The 18,680-nt window shown below is 38.4% G+C and overlaps 2 protein-coding genes across 2 annotated transcripts in view; one reads left to right on the plus strand and one right to left on the minus strand.

Annotated features, from left to right (window-relative positions):
• Positions 1-11,587, plus strand: part of LOC146381118 (uncharacterized) — a 31,706-nt gene extending 20,119 nt beyond the window's left edge. The window contains exons 4-7 of the mRNA XM_084938577.1: positions 5-194; positions 1,460-2,614; positions 5,697-5,882; positions 8,066-11,587. Coding sequence (XP_084794703.1) covers positions 5-194; positions 1,460-2,614; positions 5,697-5,882; positions 8,066-9,528 — 2,994 coding nt within the window. The 3' untranslated portion in view covers positions 9,529-11,587. The remainder of the gene's footprint in view (positions 1-4; positions 195-1,459; positions 2,615-5,696; positions 5,883-8,065) is intronic.
• A 1,587-nt stretch (positions 11,588-13,174) lies between these two features.
• On the minus strand, positions 13,175-16,469 carry pde6gb (phosphodiesterase 6G, cGMP-specific, rod, gamma, paralog b). The gene is made up of 4 exons (XM_084937042.1): positions 16,360-16,469; positions 14,597-14,818; positions 14,461-14,501; positions 13,175-14,375 (listed from the first exon to the last, which is right to left on the minus strand). The coding sequence occupies exons 2-4, from the start codon at positions 14,740-14,742 to the stop codon at positions 14,299-14,301; spliced, it is 264 nt and encodes an 87-aa protein (XP_084793168.1). The 5' UTR covers positions 14,743-14,818; positions 16,360-16,469; the 3' UTR covers positions 13,175-14,298.
• Between the last annotated feature and the right edge of the window lie 2,211 nt (positions 16,470-18,680).

The raw sequence follows: 18,680 nt of genomic DNA on the forward strand, positions 1-18,680 counted from the left end.
CGAGATAATCTGCGCATGCGTCGCTCGTTCCAAGTTTCTTTTGGAAAAAAGGATCAAATGCGCAGCGGGCACCATGAACACAGTGGAATATCTTCAAAAACAGAACCACGAAAGTCTTCTTTCTGAGAAAAACCCGGAAATGAAATTCCACGCAGTCCTTCAACAGGACAAAGAAGGTGTAAACCAAACTGCTGGTGAGAATAATCAGATTTAACGTGGAGAGTTTCTCGGACAGGAAACGGCTGCTTAGCGGCTGGTAGCTCGTTTTAGGGGGTCGATGAACTGTTCACGTAGGAACGGAGCTTCCTTTTTATGTCTTAACCTGAAGACGTTCACAAATGCAATCAAGCGACTTTGGTAATGACAGTTGTTGTTAATAGTTATTAATGACATTTACGGATTTAAAAGAGCGGAAGTCAGTGGGAGGGTTCGGTGTTGCACCCGGACTGTTTAAAGGGTGCACACAAGTGTAGTTCAAGGCAGCGTTTGGGCGCGTTTGTGCTTTAATTACTTAAAAAAAAAAATAATGCTGAACTGGGGCAGGCGTGGTTAGTGTGATGGATAACAGCTGTGCCAGCCAGCCTTCCCTGGCTCTGTCCCCTGAACCCACTGCTCCATCCCTCCTCTGCAGCTGAGCCACAAACCACATCCCACTGCAGAGACAAACCCTGTATCCCATAAGCTGCCTTTTTTCAACATCTCTACATGCAGCTCCAAATTCTATGTCTATTTATGTGGACGTTTTAAATCTGAGAACAAAACAAAACATAATTAATAGCTTTACCCCAAACCATGATTTACCTTTACAGATGTGATATTTTAGCCCAAAGCTAAACGTAGCTGTGTGTTATGTTTGAAGTTTGAGAATGTTTTTGATTTGATTTTAACATCTTGGCTGATGGAAGGATTAGCTCTAAATATTTACTCGAATAGCTGTAGAAATGTAAGTCATACCACGACAGCTAACCACATGCTTCCAGCCTAATTATTACTTTTTAATAGGAAAACTGCAATACTGTTATCAGTTTGCTTATGATGATGTTCTCTCTTACTTTCCCGAAATACATTTTTGAAACATTTATACTTTTGTTTATAAGCAGCATCCACTGCCTCTAATATTTATTCCAATATTTGTAAAACTGCGTGTTTCTTAATAGGTTAATTTCCACCATGTGTGTCTCATGCACCCATGGATTCATGATGTAGTGGTTTGGCTGTCATGTGAAAGATCCCCATCTTGAGGCTGGAAGGAGACAAACCTTAGAGCACCAACTAGTGTGCTCTTAGTACTTTTAACAAACCCAGGTAAACTGCAAACTCCACTGTGGAGACCCTTTGGGAAATAAAGGAGTAGCAGAGGAAAAAAAAGAATGTCCTTTTAAATTGAGGAGCAAAAAGTTAGTTTCCGTTAAAATAGTTCAGTTAATTACACAACTGTCCATGTCTGTGTGTGTTTCAGTATTGCCCCTTGATGTCCAGAAGGTTTTGGTGATTAAAGAAGAAATTCCCTTTGACTGGAGCTTCGGTGTGGACCATCAGCACCAGGAGATCCTCCAAATAAAGGAGGAACAGGAAGAACTCCTGACCAGTGTGGGGGGAGAGCAGCTTAACAGGTCGGAGGAAGCTGATAACACCAGGTTCTCATTCGCTGTTGCCACTGTGAAGACTGAAAATGATGATGATGAGAAAACTCAGACTAAAGATCTCCACCAGAACCAACATGACTACAACAGAGAGACTAATCGGATAAAAGCAGAAACTGATGGAGAGGACTATCCAGGAGCAGAACCAGCTGGAAACCCAAATCTAAAGATTTGTGCAGAGCTGAAAGCAAATGGAAACGCTTCTGATTCTTCTGAAACTGACATCAGTGACGGCGATGATGATTGGCAGGAACCTTTATCCTCTCCTGGACCTGAAACAAAAACCAGCGATGGAGATCAGAAGGAGACGCATGTGCCTCACTTTCCTAACAGTGTTAACACTGAAAGGTTTACGCAGCAGCCTTACATAAGACTCTACCCACAAAAGAAGCCGTTCAGCTGTGATATTTGTGGTAAAAAGTTCAGTCGCAAAATGCACGTTAAAACACACATGAGGACCCACACGGGAGAAAGGCCCTTTGGTTGTGACGTCTGTGGTGAGAAGTTTGCACAGCAGGGGAACTTGCGGAGTCACCTGAGAGTGCACACGGGGGAGAAACCATTCAGCTGCGACGTCTGCGGTAAAAAGTATAGACAGCAGGGTGTTCTGAGGACACACATGAGAACTCACACAGGGGAAAAACCGTTTGGGTGTAAGTTTTGTGGAAAGCAATTTAGCCAACAGACTCATCTCAAGGCACACATCAGAATCCACACTGGAGAGAAACCTTATCAGTGTAACTTCTGTGCCAGCAACTTCAGCCAGAAGAAGCATTTTGATGAGCACACCAGACGGCACACCGGAGAAAAACCGTTCGGGTGCGATTTTTGTGGAAAACGGTTCTACCGGCAGGAGTATCTGAAGAGTCACGTTACGATCCACACAGGAGAGAGACCGTTTGGCTGTGATGTTTGTGGAAAAACCTTCAATCGAAAGACACGATTTAAGGCTCACATGATGCTTCACAAGTGATAGACGCTGCATTATTTCAGGGTTCATTGTGAAAGATACATTACCCAAGTGCCTTGGTAAGGAGCACACAGAGTTTTTAAATATTTTAATTTTTTTAAATGCCTTCAATCTGATTTTGATGAGTCCTACAAATGTATTGAATTGTCAAGTCAGTTTTTAAGAAGTTGCTTTGCAGAAACTGCAGTTAATGGAGTGTTGTTTAAAAAGTGTTTTGGCAGTAAATTTGAATCAAGCTTCTGTTAATGTTGCTTTCATGAGAAAGTACATGTATAAATCAGAGATTTGCTTTACAAAAGTAAATGAAAGCCCTTTGTACCTTTCGGAGTCATGTACAGCTGTGTCCATAAATATTTGGATAGTAGAAGATGTCTTTGTACACGAGCACAGTGGATTTTAAATCAATCGATATGCGATTGGAGGTTGACTTTCACCTTTCTTTCAAGAGGTTTTACAAAAAAACGTTTAGGAATCATAACCATTTTATACTTGGTGCCCTATTTTCAGAGGCCCAAAACTGGACAACTTAACATAAATATAATTCTAAGTATTGTTTTTAATACTTGGATGAAAATCCTTCTCAGTTGAATTTGTTGAAATATGAAGAAACACTGAATGCAACAATTAATTGTCTTACATTGATTTATTTTATATATATATATATATATATATATATATATATATATATATAAGGTTTTTTTACTTGCCTGCGTGCAATAAATAAGGAATTAAGAAAGAAAAAACAAGTCTTTGTGTGTCTGTTTTTACACTGAAAAGTACTTCAGAGTGCTCAGGATGTGCTCTCAGTGAGTATGCCCCTCCTTGGGTTGGTTGGGTTTGTGTTTAGTCAGCGCTAGTCAACCAAGCTGGGCTGTGGTGGTCAAATGTGCTCAGGTACAATATTTGATATTTAATTGTCAAAGTCTAGCACATACCTTGCTTTTATGAGCTTCATTGTATTTGAAGCTTGAGTGGAATGCAACTGATTAAAAATAACATCTGACTGAAATTAATTTGGAAATTTAGTTTCACTGTGTGGAGGAAATCTTTGCTGAGGAGCCATTAAGATGTGTAAATGAAAGCAATTTATCTTCTTTTCTCATGAATGGCAGTATTTATTTTCAATGAAAATAAGTACAATGATAAAAAAATTTATCCAGAAAAGGAACTAATTTCTGCGAGGAGCCAGTTGAGGTGGTTCACCATGTGACTGGGATGCTGGGTGAGCGCTTCAGGCACATCCCACCGGAGGATGCCAGCTGAGGGACTCTCTCAGCTGGCTTGGGAACACCTCGGTGTCCCCCAGATGAACTGGAGGAGGTCTGAGCATCACTGCTAAGGCTGCTACCCCCATGACCCTGACATGGGTAAAGGGACAAAAAAATAGATGCATGGAATTTGCAAGGCCTACCCAGTAAAATATTGATTTTGAACAATTCCTAAGTTAAATAGACGTCCTCTTAGTCCACCAATCTGTAGCTACCAATGTGCTGTATATCAGAAGATGCCTTTCTGAAAACAATGAGGATAGAAATCATAAATATAGATGTGTCTATTTTGTACTGTTGTGAAATCTTTTGGTAAATAAAACCAGAAATAAAAGGAAGTGACAGAAAAGGTGTTGTTTCCAGCCACTGTGTGTGTACATGGTGAATGGAGAAATAAGGACCGTTACCTTTACAGAGGCAAACAGTGAAGTAAGAGTTTCTCAGATTTTCAAATGAGATATTTTATGTAAAGAACAGCATATACACTGTTTTTCTTTCTCTGTTTTGGGATGATAAATTAATTCAAAAACGGAAAACGTCAGAGGACAGCCACACCCCTCTTATTCATGGTAGGATACATTTGAATTGATATGAGTAGTACTTTCAGAAAATGTACAAGACACATGCTTTTCTTTTAGCAGGCCAGCAGAGGGCGACATCTGCCTGAACTACAGGGGAGGTTGTGGCTTCCAATAAAACATATATGGAGAAAAGAACTGATTAGTCGGATTAATAAAAAAACGAAGTCACATTTTGATCAGTGTTAATCAGTGGATAATGTTTATGGAAATAATGGAGACTGATACAGCACACAAATTAAAATTAGTGACAGAAATATCACATCGGCCTGATTTTACTGTAAGGGATGGAAACTAGTTTTGCTCTATAGACATGAATGGAAAGAGTAAGAACTGTTTGGATCACAGATGTCCAAATTGTTTCAGCTGTTGAGTTAAAAGTAAGTAAATTCTCATTAGTTGGGCTACTAATTAGAACTAATAAAAATAAATGGCAAGATTGGAAAGAATAAATGGGAAATAAATAGACTGGATAGGGCCTATTTTAATATATTATTTTAAACTCTTAATTAAAACCCCGAAGCTTTAATAGCTGTATCATTGCTAAAAATAAAACGATCTGTCCGTCCCTGAAGACGTTCACAAATGCAATCAAGCGACTTCCTTTTAATCCTGTTAATTCAAAGTTCTACCAGGAATAACATTTTTGTATTGAGTGACTACCGCTAAAATTTTGAATGTGTCTATAAAAACTGAAAAATTTCACAAATGCTGCAAACAACATGATTGTAAATATGTAATTTGTTCATAGCTAAACATTTAACATTTGTGGTCTTTTTTACTTAAAAATGAACACAACTAAAAAAACACAATAAAAAATGAATTTAACTGTTATTTTACAGTATTTATAATATTATAATTTATTTTGTTTCTTTATTATTTATTTAATATATAATATTATGTTTTTTACAATACTTATTTTCTAGTAATATGATATATTTAAAACATATATTTATCTTTTAATATTTGCCTTTGACATGTACGTTTATGTGGTGTAACTGTTTACTGCTGCTGCTGCAAGGCCTGTAGTTACTATGGTGACGGAGACTAAAGGTGTCCGTGCCGATGCCTGCTCAAAAACCAGCGGAGACGGCAACAAATCTTTTAACAAAAGGATTCAGGAGAGTGGATTCCCTGTTGGAATCTGCATCACGCTCTTATATAATACATCCCCTTATGTAGAAGCAGGACAGAAAATGAAGCCAGCGCTTCTTTAACTGTGAGCGGAGGTGATCGGTCCTGCGCAGGCCTGGTTCATCTCAAATGAGCCTCCAGTTTATTTTAAAGAACAGAACAAATGCGGGCACTATGAACGAAGAGGAATATTGTCAGCAGCACGGCACTGAAAGTGTTCGTTTTAAAGACAACCCGGACAGTGAACCGCTGGGAGTCCATCAGCAGCTGCATGTAAAGCAGACAGATGGTAAGGATCATCACAGATTTAATGTGGAGTGTTTCTACTGGTAAAAAGGCGGACGTTAGGGCTTAGTAAAGAAGAAGATTCACATAAAAAGCTTCTGTAAAGCGGAATATGTTCACAAATACCAAAAACAGTTTTTCACTTTATTTTTCCTTTTTTTTAAACGCTGTAAAAGACGGAACTCAACGGCAACAGTACAGAGCAGCACCCGGACGGTTTACAGTGGGTACACAACAGGGTTATTTTGTAGTTCAGCCTCAGTGCAAGCCAAAGTTTGTGATATGCTTTTACTTAATTAAAAGCTCAAAGAGACTCTAACATAATGGATGCCTGACTGCAAACTGTCAGTGTGCCTTTAATATGTTATAAGGCGTGTAATACAAATATAAGAATTTCATAAGTATGAACTCATGTACTTGTTCTACTGAGATTATACTGCCTTTAATTGTTTAAGTGTGCCCCTGTATGACACGATAGATTATGAATGTTTACATCAAAAACCTGCAGTCTCTTATTTATGTTCCATTTATAGTTTAACCTCCATACAACAGGACATTTTCTGTGGAGCAAAGGTGCAGACATCAGAACTTAGTATCACTGATGTGTCAGGTGTATGACTGTGAGGACTTTGAATCTGTAAATATGTTTTGTTAGTCTTCACATTTCATGATTGATCAATATTTCTAGAAATAATTCAGGCCTGGTGTTTATATTGTAGGCAAGAATGTTTTTAGACTAACTGCAGCTCTTTAATCTCGGACTAAATTCAGTCTGCTTCTAAGTGTCCTTAAAGGCTCTACTAAAGGTGGCTTCATATCTTAAATATTTGTGTGCAGCATAAATATACTTCTGAACAAATAAGAGACTGTTATTTTTTTTTTTTTTGCAAAAGACGTCTTTAACCAAAACCATGTTCTTCTTAAAAAAAAAAAAAAAAAAAAAACATAACAAAAGGTTAAAGCAGAAATATATTGGAAGTGCTGTAGAGACAAAAAACTGGCAGAGAGAGAGAAGGCTGGAGTGGATGGATTACTCAAGAGTGAACACTGAGAACAAAGTCCAGATTTTATTTCCTGTTTTCTGCTGACTGTTTTTTTTTTTTTTTCAACTTTAAGTGGTGTGACCTAAAAATTGTGCCACTGCACTTTTAGGACCCTGGTGGTTTCACAGTATATTGTAGTACTAGTATTATAATTCAAATTATTTCTTCTTGCATGGGCCTTTATTTAGAAATTAATCCACATCAAAACAGACATTGGTAATCACCTGAAAACAAGCCAAAGTCTGTAAAACATCAGCAGCTCACACACTGCAGGGCATTCATCCATCCACCAGGGCATTGCAGACATTCTTCTTCCTAGCCACACTTTCCAATTCCTCATGTGGGATCCTAATGATCTTTAATAGATTGTTAACTGCTGAGAGTCTCTGCTCTCTTTTTTTCATTCTCCACCCCCCTTTACTATTCTTGGATGTAGCTCATTTGAATCTGCAATTATTAGTGCTAAAAATGTCTGCACCTCACCAGCCTTTGTGGGAATTTTGCCATGCTGAAAAAGTTATTAATGGATTATGATTATCATTTCATTGCATTTTTTTTCTGCATCATATGATTTGACCAATGTATGAGGTTGATACAGATCACCTCTCAGTGTGCTTCTCATTGCTTCAAGTGGGCAGTTATTCTTTTTATTACTGATAAACCAGTTAAACTCTCCTTTTTCTGTTTGCTTGTGTAGTGAAATCAGAAGTGTCATAGCATACGTGGAATTGCCTAGCACTAAATAAGCAATTCTTCTTCTGTATAGCTATAATAACATTTTTTTCTTATTCTTTTCCAGATGGATTGTAAAATTAGAAAACAGCCACATTCTTTTGTGGTTCTGGTAGTAGTGTCAAATCAGATATCAGTCATGTACCGTCAGAGTCACACATGAGCTTCCTGTGTGACTTGGTTATTAACTTTATAACTATAACTACGTTTTTTTAGTTATTAATTTCATTCCATTTACTTCGTTATCACTACCATTTTTACCAATTTTACTTTAATTACCACTAGTATAGATAGATAGATAGATCTTTATTGTCACTGTTACCAGAACAATGAAACACAGTTTGGCATCTCTCCCTTTGCAGCTGTAGTTTTTTGTTCATAATGCTCATGTCTGTGTTATTTTTCCATGCAGATATCTCACAACTGTTGGCAATTAAAGAGGTTCCCCCTGAATGGAGCCCCACCTCAGATCCGCAAGACCCAGAGGTCATCCAAATAAAAGAGGAGCAGGAGGAGCTCTGGACCAGTCAGGTGGGAGAGCAGCTAAATGGGGTGCAGGTGGCGGATATCTCCAGGTTTCCAGGCCATACTGTCAGTGTGAAACATGAAGACAGTGACGAGAAATCCGAGTATTCACAAACTTCTCAAAGAAAAACTAAATGCAACAGAGAAGCAGAGGCTTTAAATGCCCCCCCAGCTAAAGGAATAAAAATGGAGACTGATGGTGATGACTGTGGAGGACCGGAATCAGCTAGAAGTCCAGATCAAGATATTTATGTACATCCAAATGGTGATGAAAAGGCTTCCAGCTTATCTGAGACTGAAGTCAGTATTAAGGATGATGATGATGACTATTATTGGCAGGAGCCTTTATCAGACTCTGGACCTGACACTGAAGACAGTGACAGTGACTGGAAGGAAACCAGGACACCTGAATTAGGTGTAAATAGTGACAAAGGACAAGACAGTTCTAAAGTATCTGAATGTAATAAAACTTTTCTTTGCAAACAGTCACTTCAGGGAGAGAGGGGAAGAATGTCTTCCTCTGGTTTGGCTAAAAAGAAATGCTTTACAGTATCACAAAATGATGATTCATCAGTGGCAGTACGCACCGGAGAGAAACCATTTGGCTGTGACGTTTGTGGACAAAGGTTCAACCAAAAAACACATCTAAACACTCACATGAGAATTCACACGGGAGAGAAACCCTTCTGTTGTGATTTTTGTGGACAGCGCTTTAACCAGAAAACACATCTTAAGATCCACATGAGAATTCACACAGGAGAGAAACCTTTTGGTTGTGATAATTGTGGCAAAAGATTTAGACACCAATGCACTCTCAAAATACACATGGCAGCTCACACTGGGGAGAAACCATTTACCTGTGACGACTGTGGTAAAAGATTCAGTCATCAGAAAATTCTAAAGGCGCACATGACAATTCACACAGGAGAGAAACCATTTCACTGTGATGAATGCGGTAAAAGTTTTAGCCAACAGGGAATTCTGAAGGCGCATATGACAGTGCACACAGGAGAGAAACCATTTGGTTGCAGTAGATGTGATAAAAAGTTTAGACTACATAGTGATCTCACAGCGCATATGAGAGTCCACACAGGAGAGAAACCATTTGGTTGTGATAAGTGTGGTAAAAGATTTAGCCAAAAGGGATGTCTGCAGAGACACCTTAGACTCCACACAGGAGAAAAGCCGTTTAGTTGTGATGACTGCGGAAAACAATTTAAGCGAAAGACACACCTTAAAGCACACATGACAGTTCACACAGGAGAGAAACCATTTGGCTGTAATGTCTGTGGCGTAACATTTTCACGACAGGGAACCCTGAAGAGACACATGAGGGTCCACACACGATAGAAACTGTAAAGTAACAGGGTTTTGTCCAAAATATTTGTAAAGTGTGTTGGTGCAGATCAGAGCAGTGGATTTCCTTTATGGCACCGTGATAACTGAGAGTGTAGGTTGATACCTCTCAGACAGGTCTACTGTATTCCACTGTCTCTCTTCTGAAGCTTAAACAAAAATGCATAAGGGAGAAATATCCTAGAGAACGATGAGGTAAATGATGATGCTGACAAAATGTTAACATCCATGGAAAGAAGTAAATTCTCCCCAGTCACGTGTGATGGTAGAGTGAAACAACTTTTACAAGTTAAGAATGCATTGCTCAAAAAGTTAAAGAAATACTTTTTAATCAGAGTATAGAATCAAGTCAGTTAAACCACTGGGATATTAACCCGGTCAGTCAAGTAGCAGAGGGGGTTATTAGTCAGTGTTAATGAAATTAACAACAGGTGCACCAGGAGGGCGATGATGAGACAACTCCCAAAACAGGAATGACTTTTTCCCCTCCTTTTATCTCATTTTTTTTCACTATTTTGGGATTTGGTAAGGGTTAGTGTCACTACACTTAGCAGATGATTCCTGGACCCTACAGAGGTTACATAGGTAGTCCAACTCTTCCAGGATGGCACATCAATACTTGCCATTGTCATAAGGTTTGAGATTCCAGGAGACAGGCAGTTACTCTGGGAGAGCTGGACAGGGCTGTAGGAAGTCCTTAAACCATCAGCAGGGCTGGTATCTGCTCCTTTGCGCAAGGAGGAACAGGATGAGCACTGCCAGAGCTACAAAATGATCTTCAGCAGGACACTGGTGTGAATGTCTCTAAACAAACCATCAGAATAGGACTTCATCAGGGTAGCCTGAAGTCCTCTTGGGCCCTGTGCTCACCGTGGTGCCTGATTGGCAGTTGCCATCGAATACCAGAATTGGCAGGTCCACACTGGTGCCCTGGTGCCCTTGGCAAAATGGACCAGTGTGTAGCATCTTTTTTTCACTTTAATTTTTGAGGTGTCTTTGAATTAAGCCCCTTAAGATAATTTTCATTTCCTCAAACAATGAGGCAGCCTTTCATTCCTATCTCATTACTCCAGTCCATATCAGTATTAGATATCCATTATGATTTTTTCCCATTGAGATCTGACGCGTTTTCATAGTAGTCAATTCATGTTTTTGAGCAGTCCATTTAGTAACACAAATAAGATTAATACTGGGTTCAGCCCCTTGTCACCTTCGATTTGATAAGTGGTTAAGAAAAAGGATGGATGTACTGTCTGTGAAGGTTCTCAGTCATCTGGGTCATCATATTCTAAAGACCTTGGAAAGAAAAGCATCTCGACTTCTTTAAGTTGCGAGAAGCTTCTTCAGTTCTAAGGTCAAAGGTATTTGAACTTAGAACTGAAGAAGCTTCTCGGATGCGAGGTGAAACGTCTTCAAGCAACTTAAAGAAGTCCAGACGCTTTTTTTCTCAAGCTCCTTACACGATAGATGGACTACATATTTAGTTAATATAGAGATCAAATATAATAATAATACTATTACTTTTAATAACAGGAAAGCACATAAGAATAGGCTGGATGGAGAACAAATAACAGCAGGAAAGTGTAGCTCGATTGCTAAAAATAAAGTGTTATATCGAGAAAAAGTGTACTTTCAGTGTTGATCAAAATGTATAATACTCCTTCCTTTAGCCTTATACACATTTTGTTATTTACCAGTATTATGATTTTTATTATTGCTCCCAGATTTATTTTTTACTATGCAATGTAACCACTCATGATGGCTCTAAAGGTAAATTTGCCTGATAAATATTTTGTATAAGACAACTGTGTTTCTAATTTCCTTTGACTTGATGGACTGAAGCTGATGTAGACTTGAGGTCCACAAATAAAATTTCTTAACATTTGATAACTTGTCTTTGTACTGTTTTCATGTAATCCCAGGTTCTTAAGCAAATATTGCAATACTGTACATTTCACTGACAAATACAGATAGTGACCTCATTCAGGTTAAAAAAAGAAACATAAATCACACTAAAACTGTGAATAAAATAAAACACCATTCTTTGAACAGACTCATGTTTTATGTGTATTATTTGCATAAGCTAAGGCGAATATCATGTCAAACAATGTAAGAACAGTTAAATCAACATGGAGAATGCATGCATGGTTTTTCACAGTGTTTGCTGGTGTCGACAAAACGTTTTGCACCGTCAAACGCAGATGACGATGCCAAACATCGCATAAAAAGGTGGACTTCTGGACATCCTAAAGGAAGGTAGAAGTTACCGTATTTTCCGGATTATAAGGCACATTAAGCGAAACAAAACAGTCACATAAGTCAAACTTTACCCAACTCATTCTTCTTGCTTCCTCTACTACTGTACCATTGATTCATTAATGCTGAATGGTCTCAAAAATAAAGCTGACTACTTTATGGATTTCACCTATCGCGGGTTATTTTTAGAATGCAACTCCCGCGATAAACGAGGGACCACTGTACAAACTAGTTATTCTTTTTACTCACAATGTCACCAAAGAATTAGTTATCCAGTGCTTTAATTAATCACAAGAAGGATAATTGAGTATACTACAAGACACTTAAAGTGTACTTGAATACCCCCAAGTACTTTTAATGTTTTACTATATCCAAGTGAACCAAAAATAGCCTACATTACAAAAATATCAATTGAAATTACATTAGCTGTCATTTTCTTCCAATAAATACACTAATAACCTCTAAAACTTAAAGTATATTCACTACATAATAACAATAATAGGCTGACCAATAAAGTAAAATATAAAGTGGATGTTGGGGTTCTGGCTTCTTGTTAACTGGGTCACTGGTTTTATTGACATTCTTCCTTTTATGTTAGCATCATGTTAATGTTTTCCCAGAGTTTCCTGTCAGTAACCTCAGATCTGTTAGTTTTCTCTTCCCCTCTCTCCACTTCTTTGTTTGTAACTGCCAGCACAATCCTCATGTTTTCACCCGTGTCCACTCTGTGTAAATAGTGTCGCTTCACAGCATTTTATCTGTATGCCAGGCTTTATATAAAAAGGGTCTCTTTTTGTCTTTCTGCTCCTCTGGACTTCATATTCATGTGGATTTCGGATTCTCAGGATGGCTTTTTGTGATTTAATGTGCATTTAATCCTGTTACCAGTAAATTTATAGCAGTAGATTCAAATATTTTCAAGTCCACATCTCAGTCCTGTATGTGCAGAATTATTACTTGTATCTGCACTACCATAAATATAAATTGATACATGTGAATACAGGTAATACAGTAATACTTAAATGTGCTTTAGTGTAACTTTTCTCCCTGCGTGTACCTGCTGTAAACACGTGCATAACAGGGCTAATTCCAAGCTAAATCCCCCACAAAAGAATCTGAATAGAAAAAATAACACACTGTTTTTTATTTTCCTCTTTTTATGCTTTATTTTTATCCCTCGTCCTGTAGAGAGGACAACGCTCCACTACACATCTCTTCAGATCTGTACTGAAACATCCATCCCACTCATCCCTCCACCATCTTTTTCACTACTACAGTGCATCCACCAGCTTTACATCATCAAAGCTTGCCAGCATTGTCTTGATTAGATTAATGTTTTGAAAGACACAAGTTTGGGGTATGGGCCAAAAAGATGACAGTGATAGAGAGGACTGTAGAGTTGAAATAAAATAAACATAAGACCGAATGATGGACAGTGAGGAAAAATGTACAACCTACTCTACATGAGACCAACAAATGAGAGCTAAAAATAATGAGCTTAAAAACACAAATACACAAACACACACACAGGGCACAGTAGTGTTGTGTGCAAGTATTAGAAATAAACAAGTATTAAATATACAATACATAGATTCATATACACTGATGTATATGGGAGATATACAAATAGGGATAATGTTAACAGAGAACAAAAGTGTGGAAAATGATGGAGACACGCACACTCCTGATAGTCGAAGGGAAGAAACTGGTTTCCTCAACATTTAAAATCTGCTAAGGTGAGATTAAAGCGGTTTATTTCTTAGTTTGTGTTGTGAAAATAAGGTGACAGGTTGTTCTTCACATGCGTCAACTAACAGAAGACTTCCAAATACCATGAGGGTGAAGATTTGTGCAATCCTGGTGAAGATGGGTGCAGTTAAAGGTCAAAACAGAGGGAAAAGAGGGATATCTGATTAACGCTTATCCCATCGAAATGTTACGCTCAGCAATAGCAACTGGTGTCTGCTCTCTACAGAAGTCAGGTTTAGAATTTTATAGGTTCGGCATCGATGGAAAAAGCCTCTGAGATGGCGAGAGAGGCGCCGAAGCACATGAAATGGGAACCCACCCACTTCATGGGTCTGTCACTTAAACTCAAATTGAGGCTGCCTTGCTTGCATAAGTTTCGTTTGGTTTTTTGTCCGCGAGGACAACAGGACAGAAGAAAAAGGAAGGAGAGAGACAGAGATAGTGAAAGATAGGAGGAGAGCGGCCGGGCGACGGTGCAGGTCTACTTTGAGAAGTGGTGAGAATTTAAAAAGAACAGATCCTAAACATAAGCAGATGTGTGTGAGATGCAGAATCACAGAAAGAATCCAGAGTTAGAAAAGAGAAAGAGTTTTTTTTGTGTGGCTTTTTTTCTCTTTTTCCATTTTTTTGTATTTGTTACAGTTCATAATGGTTCAGTAGTTCCACATAAAGATAGGAGATGGATCCTGAGGCAGATGGTTTGAAGTGCATGAAGGTGGTCTGTAATCCTCAGGGGATTGCAGGGAGATGTGGGAAGGCTCAGATGATACCATACTGGGCCAGCTCATGCAGCTCCAGGTGATTGAAGGCCTCCCATGGGCAAATGACAGTGATGTCTGCAAAAACACAGCACAGATGTGAACTTGTTTAGGTCTCTGCAGAGCACTGAAGCCAATGGTTTCAACCGTAGCATACACTTACCTGTGCCTAAGCCCTCCATCCCAGGGATATCATCTCCAAATCTGCAAAGAAGAGCATTGCAATAATTACAAACCACTTGATTTGATTTATTTGGTTTTTAACAAGACCCCGAAGAAGAAAAGTATTCACAGCATACCCCTGGATTCCCTTCTTTGGAGGCTTGCTCTTGAACTGACGAGTCTGCCTCTGCTTGAACTTGGGGGGTCCCTTGCGTGGGGTGGCGGGGCCTCCGCTGACACGGGTGGCCGACTTGATCTCAGCTTTGGGTGGCTCAAGATTCATTTTGAGCAGTTATGTATGAGGATGTGCGTGCAGGCTGTTAGCGTTAGACACCTCTCTGAAGTCTTGGTGGTGAAGTCTTTATTTTTGGAAACAAAGGGGAAAAAGCAATTAAAAACACAGAAATAAAGAGAAACTCTCACTAGGTTATTATCTGCAAATCCTTTTAGTGTCAAGCAGCGAATGATCTAAAACTCTCTAACCATGTCTCAGATAGCAGGCGGCTCCTGTCACCTCTGTTTGACATTATCATCTATAATCCTATTACTGATCTGATGAGCACCTGCCAGGACTTACACTCTCATATTTCCCAGCACCTGAATGTGGTGGACCACATTGTAGCTTGTCCTGCTGGGGTGACCCAATTACCCATAATCCCTGGCTCAAGTTAATAAGTGCGCTCTCCTTCTCTGTTTCGAGCTGATTGTGAACTTGTAATCTTGTTAAAGCAAGGACACCACTGCAGAAACGCTGAGCTGTGCACTGAAGGTCTAAACGATTAAATCCGCTCACCATGTCCCAATGACACAGACAACCCTGAACAGGTCTTAACCATTAATGTGGTTATACTGGATAAATACCAAGGTTATTACAGCTAATGCACGATGCTAACTACAAACAAACAAACAAACAAACAAACAAACAAACAAACAAACAAACAAACAAACAAACAAACAAACAAACAAACAAACAAACAAACAAACAAACAAACAAACAAACAAACAAACAAACAAACAAACAAACAAACAAACGTCCTGAGTTTTAGTTTTTCCAGTTTGGTCAAAGTTGCCATCACAGCCTGTCTGAGGAGGCTTTAATGGAAATGTTTGTGTTTCAACTGTAATTTCTATTCTGAATTTTGCCCGGAGAAACACCCTGTGTATTTAAACAATAAAAGTGGCAAAACAAACTAAGAAAAACTAAACCAAAAAAAAGTAAATATTTTTAGACAATTAAAAAAAAATGAAGATATAGAAAGTAAATTAAAGAAAGAAAGCAAAGAAAAGAGTATGTGTGGGTTAAATATACTCACATATCACATACTCAGAGATCTGCTTTTGTTTGAGCCACAGTTTTAAAATGAAACTTTTTTGACAGCTTTAAAGAGGCCAAACCGAAGTGAACGTGCTTGTTCTGAGATCATTTTTAAATATTTTTTCTGTCCAGGTTGCTGATAAATGTATCTGTCAGATAAATAAATGAAGCAAGAACTTGTACATGAAACAACAAGTTGTTATATCCAGGTTTGGAGTAAGTTTGCACTATAGGCAGTTTTTAGATACACTATAAAAATAACTGATAACTGAATGTTAAACAGCATCGGTCTATAGATTGCAGAATTGTTGATTAACAGACGTCAGAAACATCTGCACTAATTTACTCTGTCATGTTTAATCACATTACAAACGACACCATAAATTGCTGTTTACTTTTTTATACCCAAGCGGGACGATTTCTGGAGCTCTAAACTCTTTTATCTGGATTATTTTCTCCTAATAAAGGAAAAAATGTTAACACCCATGTTCTTCACTGAGACACACAGAGCTGCAGAAGAGCAACAAAGTTTCCCACCGACGGTGTCTGAATATCAGCACTGATCGGTGATGATGGTCTACTCACCGGCTGCTTGGGTGAAGAACAGCCAGACGAGTGGGTGTGAGCGCAGCGCTGATCCGTCTAGCAGATGAGTGGACTTCTATGCTAGGCTTGCTGTGAGGGCCAGTCGGGGCTTGTGGTCCCTCTTATAGCCGACACCCGTGGGAGATTACAGAGGCACCGCCTCCCTTCTTGACAGTTCACATGTTTGAGGTTTAGGTTAAACTGTAATGTGTACATAGGTGCAAAAATGGATTGTGCACATTGTGAACAGTGGTGGAGCATAACTGTGTACATTTACAGTCAACTTCCAACATTTCAGTGAGAAATTTCACTGTGAAATTATACAATTGTTGATATTATTATTGTCTTACAGATGTTTTCTCATATTTTGTAACCATACATTGAATTTGAGTATTTTACAGAAACTACACTACAGAAATATTTTTAAAAAGATAACATACTGGGAAAAATGATCTGTTTTTTATTGATTTTATTGATATTTTGCACTTTTTCAATGCACTATATTTATCTGGCAGCTGTGGTTTCTAAAGCTGATATTCTTGTACACAACATAAACGAACTAAAATTATTGATGACCTCTGATCTACACTCGCCAAGTTCTTTTTCACAATATGTGTAAATCAGCCCTGTGCCATCCCCAGGACATAAATACTGATGCTTTCAGAAAGACATGCATAAGACTGCCTGTTGTAAAAAAACATCGCTGTTAGCGTTTTAATGCTTTCCTTTAAGGATCATGTTAGAAAAATGAAGATAATACAGAAATGTAGTTCCTTTAGTTTCCATTTGCAAATTTAAAGCAGAAGTAAACATGTTTACAGCCTGCTACAAAGCTTTGGCCTCTATGAATAGTTTCTCTCTTTTTGTAACTCACCTGATTGATTTTGTTAAGCCTTAAACTCATACATGAGGCCACGTTGATTAACACATTCAGTGGTAGCAGTCAGCTATGGCCTTTCTCTTTCTGAGCATTTCTGTGGTAATTATCTAATAAATAATTATCTAATAAATAATATGTTTTGAAGTTCGTCCTTCAGTTTTGGTCAGTGATTTTCTAGTATTTTATCAGCCTGTTACTTAGGAACAGTTAGCAGGTAAATATGTCTGTGCACTGCACCTGTATATTTTAAGACAACTGGCAAATGTAGCTGACAACTTAGCATGTCCCTCTATAGTAACACCTGGTTCCCAAAACCCTGTGATGCTATTAAAGCTGCCGATGGGTCACGTTACTGTGGTGACGTCCATGATTTAAACCCAGGCCACAGTCTCCTCCTGCACCTCCTAAACTGATTGCTTTCGTTGCTTAAACCTGATCAAGTAATGAGTGAAAACCAGCTGCTTTCCCTTTTCCACCAGAGCCAAACAGCGTGCAACAATGAATGCTGTTTGGGATTTTGGATTAGGTTAAATAAGAAAAGTGTCCCTTATATAGCTGGAGAAAAATAGCAGTTAATAGGACAGAATATCAGCAAATTGATCAAATTATGTTGCAGTCCTGATGCAGGACTCAGGTAATAACAGCATTTTTTCTTGCACCTCACTAAATGGCTTAAATTGATAAAGGCATTTGTATCATTAGAGTAAATTACTTAATTTGCTTATCTTGTAAATTAATATTAGGATTTTTAAAAACTAGTTTAAACTTAAATGTATTATTTGCATAGTTTATTAGTTGAAGTTATTTTTAGAGCAGCGTTTGTCTAACAGCCTCACAGTTTTGTTTAATGAGCTAATTAAACACATTTCATCTGTAAATAAATGGTTGATGCTGAGCTCTAAGCATCAGTAGGATCTGAGTATTTCTTCCAGAATCACTTTGGAAATGATAGATTATGGAGGAAAGATGCTCTGTGATAAATGCAGTTTGCCATATAAACATTATCTTTATGTATTTTATAGTATTTGTAATGAAGTTTTCCAGAAATGTCTTTAGAAATCCTCTAGGTAATGCTAATTCAATTAGTGATTTGAGTCAGTAAGATGCAGGATGAGATCACACAGCTTACAATATGTTCAAACAGATTATAGATGAAGCTGGAAGCTTCCCGAAAGCCCCACAGTCCCACTCCATCTTTGTTATGCAATCTCTCCATCTGCTTAAGGTGAAACCCTCCAATCCTCCAACCCACAGAAATATTTTACATTGTCAGTGTAACACCCTGCAGTGGGAGTACTCTCCATTAAACAGGGGACTAAGCCAACATCAGCAGCTCCTATCTTCATGCTAGAGACACACTGAACATGTGGAGACATCCCAAACAGCAGCTCGGATTTGTTTTTTAATAATTGAACTGGAACCATCCATCACAAAGCACTGT

Source organism: Perissodus microlepis, chromosome 8, assembly GCF_051167445.1.
Source record: "Perissodus microlepis isolate ML-2025 ecotype Zambia chromosome 8, ASM5116744v1, whole genome shotgun sequence".
Classification (NCBI taxonomy): domain Eukaryota; kingdom Metazoa; phylum Chordata; class Actinopteri; order Cichliformes; family Cichlidae; genus Perissodus; species Perissodus microlepis.

Bases quoted from the DNA above. Each gene is read 5' to 3' on its own strand.
- pde6gb (XM_084937042.1), bottom strand. From the start codon at position 14,742: ATGAATCTTGAGCCACCCAAAGCTGAGATCAAGTCGGCCACCCGTGTC. The intron at 14,502-14,596 runs GTATGCTGTGAA...TCTTCTTTGCAG, and splicing joins CCAAAGAAGGGAATCCAGGG to ATTTGGAGATGATATCCCTG. The intron at 14,376-14,460 runs GTAAGTGTATGC...GTGTTTTTGCAG, and splicing joins GATGGAGGGCTTAGGCACAG to ACATCACTGTCATTTGCCCA.